General features: G+C 48.9%; 2 protein-coding genes across 2 annotated transcripts in view; one reads left to right on the forward strand and one right to left on the reverse strand.

Annotated features, from left to right (window-relative positions):
* Positions 1 to 12011, forward strand: part of EPHX2 (epoxide hydrolase 2) — a 68890-nt gene that overhangs the window by 33575 nt on the left and 23304 nt on the right. The window contains exons 10-12 of the mRNA XM_055087342.1: positions 3852 to 3878; positions 7629 to 7714; positions 11196 to 11307. Of these exons, the coding sequence (XP_054943317.1) occupies positions 3852 to 3878; positions 7629 to 7714; positions 11196 to 11307 (225 nt within the window). The remainder of the gene's footprint in view (positions 1 to 3851; positions 3879 to 7628; positions 7715 to 11195; positions 11308 to 12011) is intronic.
* On the reverse strand, positions 309 to 1460 carry LOC102996739 (10 kDa heat shock protein, mitochondrial-like). Its single transcript, XM_055087341.1, has one exon. The coding sequence runs from the start codon at positions 1458 to 1460 to the stop codon at positions 1152 to 1154; it is 309 nt and encodes a 102-aa protein (XP_054943316.1). The 3' UTR covers positions 309 to 1151.

Consider the following 12011-nt stretch of genomic DNA (forward strand, 5'->3'; position numbering starts at 1 on the left):
GCCCCGGTCCGGGAGGATCCCACGTGCCGCGGAGCGGCTGGGCCCGTGAGCCATGGCCGCTGAGCCTGCGCGTCCGGAGCCTGCGCTCTGCAACGGGAGAGGCCACAACAGAGGGAGGCCCACATACCGCAAAAACAAACAAACAAACAAACAAACAAAAAGAAAACTGTAGTGCTGAGGGAGTGGTTTGGACAACATCAGCTGGGGGTCCTAGAAGGAGAAGGTAAAGGCGTCCCTGCACCTATTTAATTTCCCCCATTCCTCCTTAATCGCTTCTCTCGCTGATGGGGGTCCCAGCTCACCTCAACCACTGTAGCTGGACCACAATTCTGCGCCCTTCATCCCTTAGAGACCCTCTTACATCAGGCAGTCTGTTGGTTCCTCATCGGGGAACCTCATGGGTGCTGCCACTTTGCATGTGATAGGATTTCTGGGAAACCCTCAGCTAACTTCCCCGTTAGAGTGTACATCAGTCCGCTTGGGCTGACATAACAAGCCGACTGACCAACGTACACATAACAAGCTGACATAACAAGACACCACAGACCAGGTGGTTTAAACAACAGAAATGTATTTCTCACAGTTCCGAGATCTGGATGCCAGCAGGGTCAGGTTCTGGTGAGCGTCCTCTCCTGGCCTGCGGGTGACCACCTTCTCGCTGTCTTCACATGGCAGGGAGAGAGAGCCGGCTCTCTGGGACTCTTCTTATAAGAACGCTAATCTTATCAGGTCAGGGCCGCACCCTCATGACCTCATTTAACTGTAATTCCTTCTGTAAAGACCCTGTCTTCAAATACAGTCCCACTGGGGGTTAGGGCTTCAACATAGGAATTTTGAGGGGACACAGACATTAAGTCCATATAACAGAGAGTTCAAAGAGAGCTCCTGACACCATTCAATAATTGTTCCCCTCTCTTTTGGGGGGAAGATGAATATAAATGATTGAAGTGAATTACACCAATACTGTGAGCCTCCTTCTAAAAAAAAAATGTGTGTCATTTCACCAATGGAACCTGTCATCTGTGCTTGCTTATTTTTTATCCTTAGTTTATTATAAAAGAGAAACATGGAAATTATTTACATGATGAAAAGATTTCAGAACTTCAGTGGAATGGGCAGCCTCAGTGATGCCATTTCAATAGTGACTTATTTCAGTCTATGTATTTCCCAAGAATGTCACCATCTCTAAATAAGAAGTAATCCTTGTCATCCAGAACTACTTTGGTGCGTCCGTATTCTAGGAAAAGAACTTCATCTCCAACTTTCATGCTAACTAGTTGAATCTCTCCAACCTTTCCTTTAGAGCCCAATCCAACAGCGACTACTGTTGCTTGCAATACTTTTCCTTGAGTTTTTTCTGGAAGCATAATGCCTCCTTTGGATACAGGTTTGGCTGCACTTCTTTCAACTAACACTTGGCCAAAGAGGGGAAGAAACTTTCTAAGTGCCTGTCCTGCCATGACTCCAGCCACTGCAGTTCGTACTCTGCTCTCATGCCACTGCTGCCAGGAGGGGCGTGCAGTCTGGCCCTCTGGACATGTCTGTTGCCTTTTTTTTTTTAAATTAATTAATTAATTTATTTATTTATTTATTTATTTATTTATTTACTTTTGGCTGCTTTGGGTCTTCGTTGCTGCGTGCAGGCTTCCTCTAGTTGTGGCGAGCGGGAGCTACTCTTCGTTGCGGTGTACGGGCTTCTCATTGTGGTGGCTTCTCTTGTTGCGGAGCACGGGCTCTAGGCACGTGGGCTCGGTAGTTGTGGCGCACGGGCTTAGTTGCTCCACATCGTGTGGGATCGTCCCGGACCAGGGCTTGAACCTGTGTCCCCCGCATTGCCAGGCGGATTCTTAACCACTGCGCCACCAGGGAAGCCCTGTTGTTGCTTTTTAATATTGCCTTCAGGGGCCAATGAGAGGGTTGCCCATTGTCTCCCCGCCAAGTGAAGTTGGCATCATGGCCCTGGGTTTCCAGGGCAGGCTTGGGGGCAGGGACCTCAGAAGGAATCAGATATCTGTTAACAGCTTTTCCCTTAGAAGCAGTCACTGGTGTAGACAGAACTCTGCATCGCATCTTCTCCTTCCCTAAAACGGGGTGTCTGTCTTGGAAGGTTCCCCAGCAGAGAACTGAGACCAGGGTGGGGAATATCTGAACACTCTTTGATGCTCTTGGGGCAGAGATACAAGGGCTGTGGGAAAGCCTTTTGTCTTGTCTCTGTCTCCTGCTGTCCTGAAATTTCCATCTCCTTGCTTAATTTAGAAGAAAAAATAGACCCAGCCCAGAGGAGGAAGAAAAATCACCCTTCATTTTGGAAGCACCTAGAATAGTAGATGATGGAAATACGATTGCATCTATTTTCCAACTCTTCACACTCTTGCTTGTGCAATCTCTATAGCTCCCAACGAGGACATTTATCTGGAGAATCAAAGACAAATTAAGATGACTTCCCAAATGGTAGAAAGAGGGGAGGATTCCGGGGCTAGAAAATATTTAAAATAAAGTCGTTGCTCTACGTAATAAAAAAGGATGCCTTTGAAAGTTTTGATTTTGAAGTTGTGAAATCAAATAGACCTGGGATCAGTCCCAGTCCTGCCACTACTACCTGTGTGGTCTCGGCTGCATCGTTTAACCCGTCTGAGCCTCGGTTTCCTCATCTGTAAAGTGAAGGCACACCCGCTCCCTGCAGCTCCGCTTGAGGGGGGAGGAAACGATGGTGCTGAGCAAGGGCTCCATAAACGCAGCTCTGTTGACGTATTGTAGCGAGCAGAGGCCCCTCGCATTGGCTCAGGTTAGCGGGTGGTGTTGACAAGTTATCTGGGAGTTTTTCAGAGGAGCAGGGCTGGGAAAGAGGAAGCCACAGTTGCTTTCTGCAGGGCTGGGCGGCCCATCTTGGTCTCCACTTCATTCCCTCCACACGCCTTCCCTGTCCTCCCTCCACTATGTCTCCAGCAGGGCTCCCTATCTGCTCATTCACACGTGGCCCACACAACCGTGCCGGCCCTGATCCTAGGTGACCCTTCCTCCCATGCCCAGAATCTCAGAACATAACTGCGTGTGGAGACACTCCCTCAGCATCTCATGCACCTTTTTCAGACTCTGTGGTTGCCGGCCACGTGGCCAGGTGTCCCCGTCTGTTGGGGGATGTGGGAAGCAGGAGCTGACCGTCCTGGGGCGAGGCAAGCAGCCAGACCTCTCCAGGGCCGTTTTCTTCCCCTTTCTCCTTCCAGGGAAGAAGCCATGATTTCTGTCTTACCTTGAAAATGGTCCATTTCCATTAGGGATGTGTACTGACCTACCCTGAACAATTCACTGGGTCTGTTGGGAGTCTGCGTGGTTATGAGAGGATGCTGGAAGGGGAAGGGAGATAACTAAAAAGCTAGTGTGAAGTGATTGAATGTGGTGTTAGTTTGCTGGGGCTGCCATGGGAAAGCAGTATAGACTGAGTGGCTTAAACAACAGGAATTTACCTCTCACCATTCTGGAGGCTGGAAGTTCAAGATCAGGGTATCAGCAGGGTTTCATGTGAGGCTTGTATCAATAGATGACCGTCCGCTGCTTTTGTCTTGACATGTGTCTGTGTCCAAATCTTCTGTCTTATATTGGATCAGGACCTGCCCTAATGACCCCATTAAACTTAATCACATCTTTACTTACGACCCTATCTCCAAATAGAGTCACTTTCTGAAGTACCAGGGGTTAGGGTTTGGGCTTCAGCATATGAATTTCGCGGGGGGTGGGGAAGGTGGGGGACACAATTCAGACTGTAACCAAGGCAAACACAGTAATTCTAACCTCGAAACCGCTGAGGTGATGGATACAGTTCCGATTTTGTGTGTGTGTGTTTTCTTTCTTAGGACATGGTCACCTTCCTGGATAAGTTGGTAAGTAATTATTTTGAACTGATCTCTTTGGAGAATTCTGTTTGGAACCGGGCAATTAGAGCAAAGCTGTAACCTTTGAAGGTGTCAGCGTTAGAGCCCTCAGGGAGCGGTATGGGAGGGGGAAGGTGGGGTGGTGGGTCAGAAGGGATTATAAAGACAGGTTTGGAGAATATAGAGGTGAGATTGGTTTGGTTCTTGTTTCATGAAAAGCATCTTCCAGGGGATAGAATGTCTCTGTTGGCTTTAAGCCAGATGAAGAGCCTTAGTGCCAGCTGAAGAAGTTTGGGAAACATCCGATAGGCTAGTATTTCCCAGCTTCTTAAAACTTCCATCCCTTCTGAGATATTTAAAATCGAACGTCTTCGTTTATCATGGTTTGGAACGTCAAACTCAATGAAAACGATCAACAGTGGTCACCTGAGAATACGCCGCTGCGGAGCACACACTCTTCCGAGACTCAGGTATATCCTCTGCCATCCTCAGTCAGGTCACGTGGCAGAAGGGAGACACCGCAGCATGGCTGAGGGGGCAGAGGGCCCAGCCAGGACAGTGACAGCGCAGGGGGGCTAAGAGAGAACCTCAAAGCAGTGGGATCTTTCTCCTGTTCACTGGGTGTGCGTTGAAAGAAGCAACTGAGATGACGAAGGAGTTCCAGATCTACGGCAGGGCCTGCTGTAGGACGTGCGGTAACAATGTCATGTCCCATCCTCTGCAGATTCTCAGTCCTGTGGAACTGGCTTTGGAACTTTTGAGCGTGATGGGGATAGCTAAGGCCCAGGGTGGCTGCCCCACTCCTGACTTTTTCTAGAAGATTTCCAGCTGGCCGGGAGCGTCTCTTATTCTGATGGTTGAGAGGGAGTCTCTGTGGTTGCTGGCCAGCTGGGTCAGGTGTCCGTCCCCAGCCCAGTCATGACTAGGTTATGTGGGAAGGGGACTGGGCCAACCTGGATGACCTGGGTGACCAGATGAGGTGGTCATTTGCCACCTGGAGGTGGTGCGGGAAGCCTTTGGAGGAGATGAGCTCCCCAACGGCAGGCCTGAAGGCTGAGCCATGGAAGAGTCCCAAGTGAGAGGTAGAGAGGGAGTCGTAGACTCGGGGAAGTAAGAAGAGTCTGGAAAGCACAGTGTCACAGAAGCCCAGGGAAGAATGTTTCAAAGGAAATGCCTCATGCTGCTGTTGACTAAAAGAACCCCACAACCTAAAGGTTGAGAATTGTGTTTTATTTGGTGGACAAACTGAGGACGTAAGCCCGGTACAGCATCTCAGGTAATAGCCCTGAGACCGCTTCCAGAGAGGTAAGAGAGGAGCCAGGATATATAGTCATTTCTGCAACAAAGACCAGGTAGTCGGAACATCAAAAGATTACTCTTTTTTTTTTTTTTTGTGGTACGCGGGCCTCTCACTGCCGCGGCCTCTCCCGTCGCGGAGCACAGGCTCCGGACGCGCAGGCTCCGCGGCCACGGCTCACGGGCCCGGCCGCTCCGCGGCACGTGGGATCCTCCCGGACCGGGGCACGAACCCGCGTCCCCGGCATCGGCAGGCGGTTTCTCAACCGCCGCGCCACCAGGGAAGCCCGAAAGATTACCCTTAATTAAAGAAAACCAGGTATCTCAAGTTAAGGAATTTAGCAGTGGGAACCTCCCGGACCGGGGCGCGGACCCGCGTCCCCTGCCTCGGCAGGCGGACTCTCAACCGCTGCGCCACCAGGGAAGCCCAAAAGATTACCCTTAATTAAAGAAAACCAGGTATCTCAAGTTAAGGAATTTAGCATTTTTCTCTGTATTGGAAGGTGCAAAGAGTCTGGGCTCATAGAAATCACTCCTTTGACGTGCACCTCTGCTAGCTGGGGCCAGTATCCTGCTTTTCTCCATCCTGAATCCCCTCCGGGTGCCCCATTGAGGGTGGCTGCAGTGACTGAGGGCTTGGCAGTGGGCAACCCGTTTGTCTCCGTCCTGAGTTCCCTCAGGGTTCACCATCGGAGGAGGTAGAGAGGGAGTCGTAGACTCGGGGAAGTAAGAAGAGTCTGGAAAGCACAGTGTCACAGAAGCCCAGGGAAGAATGTTTCAAAGGAAATGCCTCATGCTGCTGTTGACTAAAAGAACCCCACAACCTAAAGGTTGAGAATTGTGTTTTATTTGGTGGACAAACTGAGGACGTAAGCCCGGTACAGCATCTCAGGTAATAGCCCTGAGACCGCTTCCAGAGAGGTAAGAGAGGAGCCAGGATATATAGTCATTTCTGCAACAAAGACCAGGTAGTCGGAACATCAAAAGATTACTCTTTTTTTTTTTTTTTGCGGTACGCGGGCCTCTCACTGCCGTGGCCCCTCCCGTCGCGGAGCACAGGCTCCGGACGCGCAGGCTCCGCGGCCACGGCTCACGGGCCCGGCCGCTCCGCGGCACGTGGGAACCTCCCGGACCGGGGCGCGGACCCGCGTCCCCTGCCTCGGCAGGCGGACTCTCAACCGCTGCGCCACCAGGGAAGCCCAAAAGATTACCCTTAATTAAAGAAAACCAGGTATCTCAAGTTAAGGAATTTAGCATTTTTCTCTGTATTGGAAGGTGCAAAGAGTCTGGGCTCATAGAAATCACTCCTTTGACGTGCACCTCTGCTAGCTGGGGCCAGTATCCTGCTTTTCTCCATCCTGAATCCCCTCCGGGTGCCCCATTGAGGGTGGCTGCAGTGACTGAGGGCTTGGCAGTGGGCAACCTGTTTGTCTCCATCCTGAGTTCCCTCAGGGTTCACCATTGGGGTGACTGCAGTGACTTGATGGCTGCAACATCCTTTGTTTACTGATACGCCAGGCAGCATTTTTTTCACTCACACTGCAGAACAATCGGAAGAATGAGAACCAAGAGGGGAAAAAAAAATGATTAGTGATTAGTAGCCTTTAAGAGAGAAGTTTCAGTGGACTCGGGCGTAGCAGGGTAGAAGCCACTGGAAGGACTTAGGAAGGTCGTTAGGGAGGCACCTGATATAAACCATTGTGAGAAGCCGGAGCAACAGGAGACGGAGTGTGGCAGAGAGCTGGGGCAAGGAACCGCCTTTCCAGCTGGTGGGGAGGCTGGGGAGGATGGGAAGGCCCTAAAGCGGTCAGCGGGCGGCCTAGAGGACGGAGCCCGATTTTAGGTTAGGAGACCTGGGTCTGAACGGCGGTTCCACCGTTCACCATCCGTGTGGGCAAGTCACCCGACCCCTGTGAGCCATCTTTTCATTTGTTAAATGTGAGTTCGAAGGTTACGGGGAGGATTCCAGATAAAGGGCCTGTGACACAGAAGATCCTCCACGAAGGGAGCTGTGGTCGTTCGTGGTTACAGCAGCAGAGGAGAGGAAGGTGCAGGGAGAAATTGGGAGGTAAAGGATGCTTTTGAGGCCTGTAGAAAAGGTCCGAAAGAATGGGGAACAGAATAATAACCACTCGATGAAAGATGAGCACGGAGAGGAGGGGAGGTGTCATTCTAACGTGAAGACAAAAGGCAGGAAAGAAGGTGGAACAAAGTTTGATTTGTGGGAAGGTAGAGAGGGAATTCATGGCCAATGGCCTCAGTCTTCTGAGAAGATTTAAAAGGCCAGACATTTGTGTGCAGGGTCGGTGGGCCCTGTACATGGGACTAGAGGCTTCAAGAGGGCGGCTCTTGGGAGTCGCTGCTGCGGCTGGGCCTAAGGGGAGCCCCTGGCCTCCGGCTCTCAGCACCCATCCCCTGTCCCGGAAAGCTACTGACACTCAGCCCCCTTCTTTGTCCTCCTAGGGCATCTCTCAAGCCGTGTTCATTGGCCACGACTGGGGTGGCATGCTGGTGTGGAATATGGCTCTTTTCTACCCCAAGAGAGTGAGGTAATTAGGCCTCGGGCATCAAGAATTTGGGTCAGACTGGACTTGAATTCCCTAGACTCCTTCCTCAGGTCTTGAATTCCAGAAAACTTCTTGAAAACAGTTGGTTATTATCTGGGAAGGTGACACCGTAGCCCCTCAGCTCATTGGTGTATAAGTAGGGAGGGTTTAATGAGCTAATGTCTTGGGCACAAGGCCTGTCCCAATCACCAGTAATGCAACGAATAATTCAGGGCCTGAGTAGCCAGTGGGAATGCAGGAGAATGAGGGTGGGCTTTGAGGGGAGGGAGTGAGGCAGCAGGGGATGTCAGATTCATAGAACTGCGTGCCAGGAGACACTTTAGCCCTGGTCAGGGTCAGAAAATGTGGCTTTCCCTTTTATCCTGAACTGGCTACGTGACAAATCACTTCACCCGTTAGGCCCTGGTATCTTCAACCACAAAGTGGGAATGGTCACTCCTACCCGACTATTCAACCTGCAAAATACAGTGAAACACGTGTCAGGTTGGAATGATATTTCACGATCACCATCACATCACTCATAATCATTCTCAGAATGACATTTCAGGGCACTCGTGGGAGCTTTCAGATGATGGGTTTTGAACCTGGAGAGTCAGGTGGTCTTTGTGGACACACCCCATCTGAGCTGGTGACTGCAGTTAAAGCCTGTCTGACCTCCCATTTCAGCCTCAGATCTTAGCAAATTAATTAAAACAACATCCTTAGCAGCCATCTGTGTTTCCCCGACTAATCCAGTTACTTTTTATTTGGCTGAGTTTACGGGAATGGAAACACTGGAGGAACTTTGTTCAGCTCAGCCCCAGCTCAAATGGTTGGATGATCTCAAAGACCAGGAAGAATCAAACATTTCCTCAAGTATTTTTAAAGTTTTTGCACCCTGTTTTGATCTCTGTAGCTTCTCTCTCTGTCCTCTCTGTCATTCAAAGGTGAGATAAGAAAGCTCTTAAGAATCAAGTTCACCAAAAAGTTACCCTGCAGGCTGTGTTAGGTGCTCCTTGAAGGGAACAAAAAGAAATAGAGCAACAACATGTGGTCTCCACCTTGTTGTTGTTTTATTAAACTTAATCTAGTTCTCTCTCCTGTGAGAATTTTAAAAGATTTAACGTGAGCCAAGTGAGGTTTTGTGCAGAGTAACATCAGATCTGAGATGCAGGCGTGCTCTGGTTTCCCGTTCCTCTTCTGTGCTGTTTCCACCGTGCCTGCTGTTGATTCTGGAGTAGTTGCTCATTCTACGTCGGCTCTCATCAAAGCAGCCCTGTTACCTCCTTCCTGGGAGGGCGGGAGGGAGCCGAGACCCTCTCGCGGGGCTGTGTCCAGGATGGGACCCCGCATCTCTGGATCTGGGAGCATGTTTTATTTAAGGATGTTGTGAACGGCACTGATCTCTGCCTTTCTAGCCAGACAATGAATGAAAGAATTTTTAAAAAGCCCACATTTAATGTGGAATAGTTCTTTGAATCCTTGGCTTTGCCTTTCTACTGAAATAAGCTTTGGGAACCTATTTAAAATCAGGGTCTACTCACTTGTTTGCTTTAGATCCTTTCTTTAACAATGACCTGGAGACGCTGCTGCCAGAAGGAGGCTGTGGTTCAGCTTTTTCTTAATCTGAATGCAGTCGGCAGCAGCATTTATATCTTATCATCTCGTTTAGTGATGACTTTTTCATACATGGAGTAAATGATACGTCAAAGCGATTGAAAAGAAAACCCCATTCTGTTCAGAATATTTGGTAAGAGCTAGAATTTCTTGACCTGTGATTTAAGTAATGCTTAAAATAGGTTCACTATGGTAGCATTAGGAACTTACAGGCATCCATATAACTTAGTTTGTACCCTAACCTGCACTGTCTAATCGTGGCTATTGAACTTTTGAAATGTGGCCGGTTTGAACTGAGATTTACTGCGAGTAGAAAATACCTTCCAGATTCCAAAGACTTCGTATGAAAAAAAGAATGTAAAATACCTTATTAATAATTCTTAATATTGATTACATGTTGAAATTATTAATACTTTAGATATATTGGATTAAATATTAAACGTTTAAGTTAACATTAAATTTAAAATTGATATTAAGTTAATTAATATTAGATAATATTTAAAATTAATCTCACATGTTCCTTTTTACTGGTTTTAATTTGGCTACTGGAAAAATTTTAATTATATATATGGCTTGCATTATATATATAATTTTTTTTTTTTGCATTATATTTCTATTGGTTGGTGCTGGGTAAGCCTCACCAGTCCTTCCACTGATTGTTTTATTTGCCCTAGTTATCCCATTGCTCCTATTTTATATAGCTATTTCTTTTCTGGGAACAAGGTTCCACAGGGTAAGCGTGGGATACGGAATTCTTTGCCGACCAGCCAGGCTAAACGTAGTCCTGGCTAACTTCTATCAATTCTGCCTTTGTGTGGTCTCTCAAATTCACCCTCTCTTTTATTCCTTTTGCTGCCATCCTCTTCCCCTCAGGATGACTGATGCAGTAGTCTGCTGGCTTCTCCCCCTCTCTGCATCCACGTGATGGATTGCTGCTTGATACATCGCTTCCTGACTGCAGCTTCCATCCACTCTCACCTCTTTCCAGAAGCCCTCATGGCTTTCTTGGTTTTCTGCAGCTTCAAGTCCAGACACAGGGCCCTGCATGTTCCGGGTCCCATGAGCCTTTCTGGCTTCATTTCCCAAGATGCCCCATGAACCACTTGGCCTCTGGCCCTGTAGACTCCTTGCTCCATCAAACTCAACCTCAAGCTTTGTCTCATTCTAGAACTGGCTCAGGCGACCTCATGATGTTTCCCTTTCAGGTATCGGTTCCCCTCCCTACCTCTCCCCCACCTGTAAAAGTCTAGTTCAAATGCTGTCTCTTCCATAAGGTCTTCCATGATGCCCAAACCTAGAGATCCTTTATCTCCTTGAATTCCTGTGGTATTTTGTAGGAATTCCTATGCCTCATGTTGCAGTCTATGTCATAATATAGTCATGGGTGTATTTGACTAGCCTTCCTTATTAGACTATAATAAGCTCTTGGAGTATTGGTTTTATATTTTCTCTCCCCTAGTATGTGGCGTGGAATTACACTCAACACAGAGGAAACAGTGAGTGAGGGAAGGAAGAAATGACTGTTTTTACAAACTAGAGAAAGATTGTACTGTTCACATATTCTAATCAAGGTGGATATACTGCACGTAACGTGCGTGTATGTGTGTGTGCGCGTATGTGTGTCTTTGTCGAAGGCAAGTAGGTGAGAAATACTGCAGTTTAGTGGCAAAAATTTAAAAAAACACACAATGGGCTGGAGAATCAAGAAGTATGGTTTCAGGTCCCGTTCTCCCTGCACTGCTGGTGTGTGATCTTGTGTGTAGCACTCTCCCGCTCTGAGCTTGGGTCTTGACACATAAGGTCCTTTCTGGTCCTTACAGACTGTCTTCTTATGGGGTCTGTGTCTTGACGCCTCTTCTTTCCACAGGGCAGTGGCCAGCTTGAATACTCCCTTCATACCAGCAAATCCCAAAGTGTCCCCAATGGAGATAATCAAAGCCCATCCTGCCTTTGATTACCAGCTCTACTTCCAGGAACCAGTAAGTTTGGGGCCCTGTGAGCAATGATCCCAGCAAGGTTTTTGTTCTTCTTTTGCCTTCCTCCCTCCTTCTTCCCGTTGATCTGACTTATCTCTGTCGCCTTGAATTTTCTGTGGCTTTAATGAGAAATGAGTTCACAGATGGGTTCAGGTGAAGCTGGCGCCAGAGCAGGGCTGGTCCTTCCCGGCTGATGGTGCATTTCTCTCTGTGTGTATATTTGGGGTGATGAGGGGAGCAGGAGGGTGGGGATGGTGCATGGGGTTCCCCTGCTTCTCTGAAGTTGGGAAACGGGGGCTGAACTCTATTTTGGAGCCGCTTCTTCTTAATTCTCTGGCTGAGAGGCTGGTGAAACCCACCTCTTATTGGTGACAGCTCCTGGCCTTCTGCCAGGGATTTGGTATCTCTGCTGAGGAGTGACATTTGTGATTACAGAGAGTGCCAGAGCCTGAAAGCCCTGCATCAGGCTCCAAGTATCCTTTGAGAGATGTGCAAGGTCTCTAGGTGTCACCCACGTGCCACAAGCTCAAGATGCCTTTCAAAGATGCCCACTGGGGCTTCCCTGGTGGCGCAGTGGTTGAGAGTCCGCCTGCCGATGCAGGGGACGCGGGTTCATGCCCCGGTCCGGGAGGATCCCACATGCCACGGAACTGCTGGGCCCGTGAGCCATGGCCGCTGAGCCTGCGCGTCCAGAGCCTGTGCTCCGC

The sequence above is a fragment of the Physeter macrocephalus genome, chromosome 9 (assembly GCF_002837175.3).
Source record: "Physeter macrocephalus isolate SW-GA chromosome 9, ASM283717v5, whole genome shotgun sequence".
NCBI lineage: Eukaryota > Metazoa > Chordata > Mammalia > Artiodactyla > Physeteridae > Physeter > Physeter macrocephalus.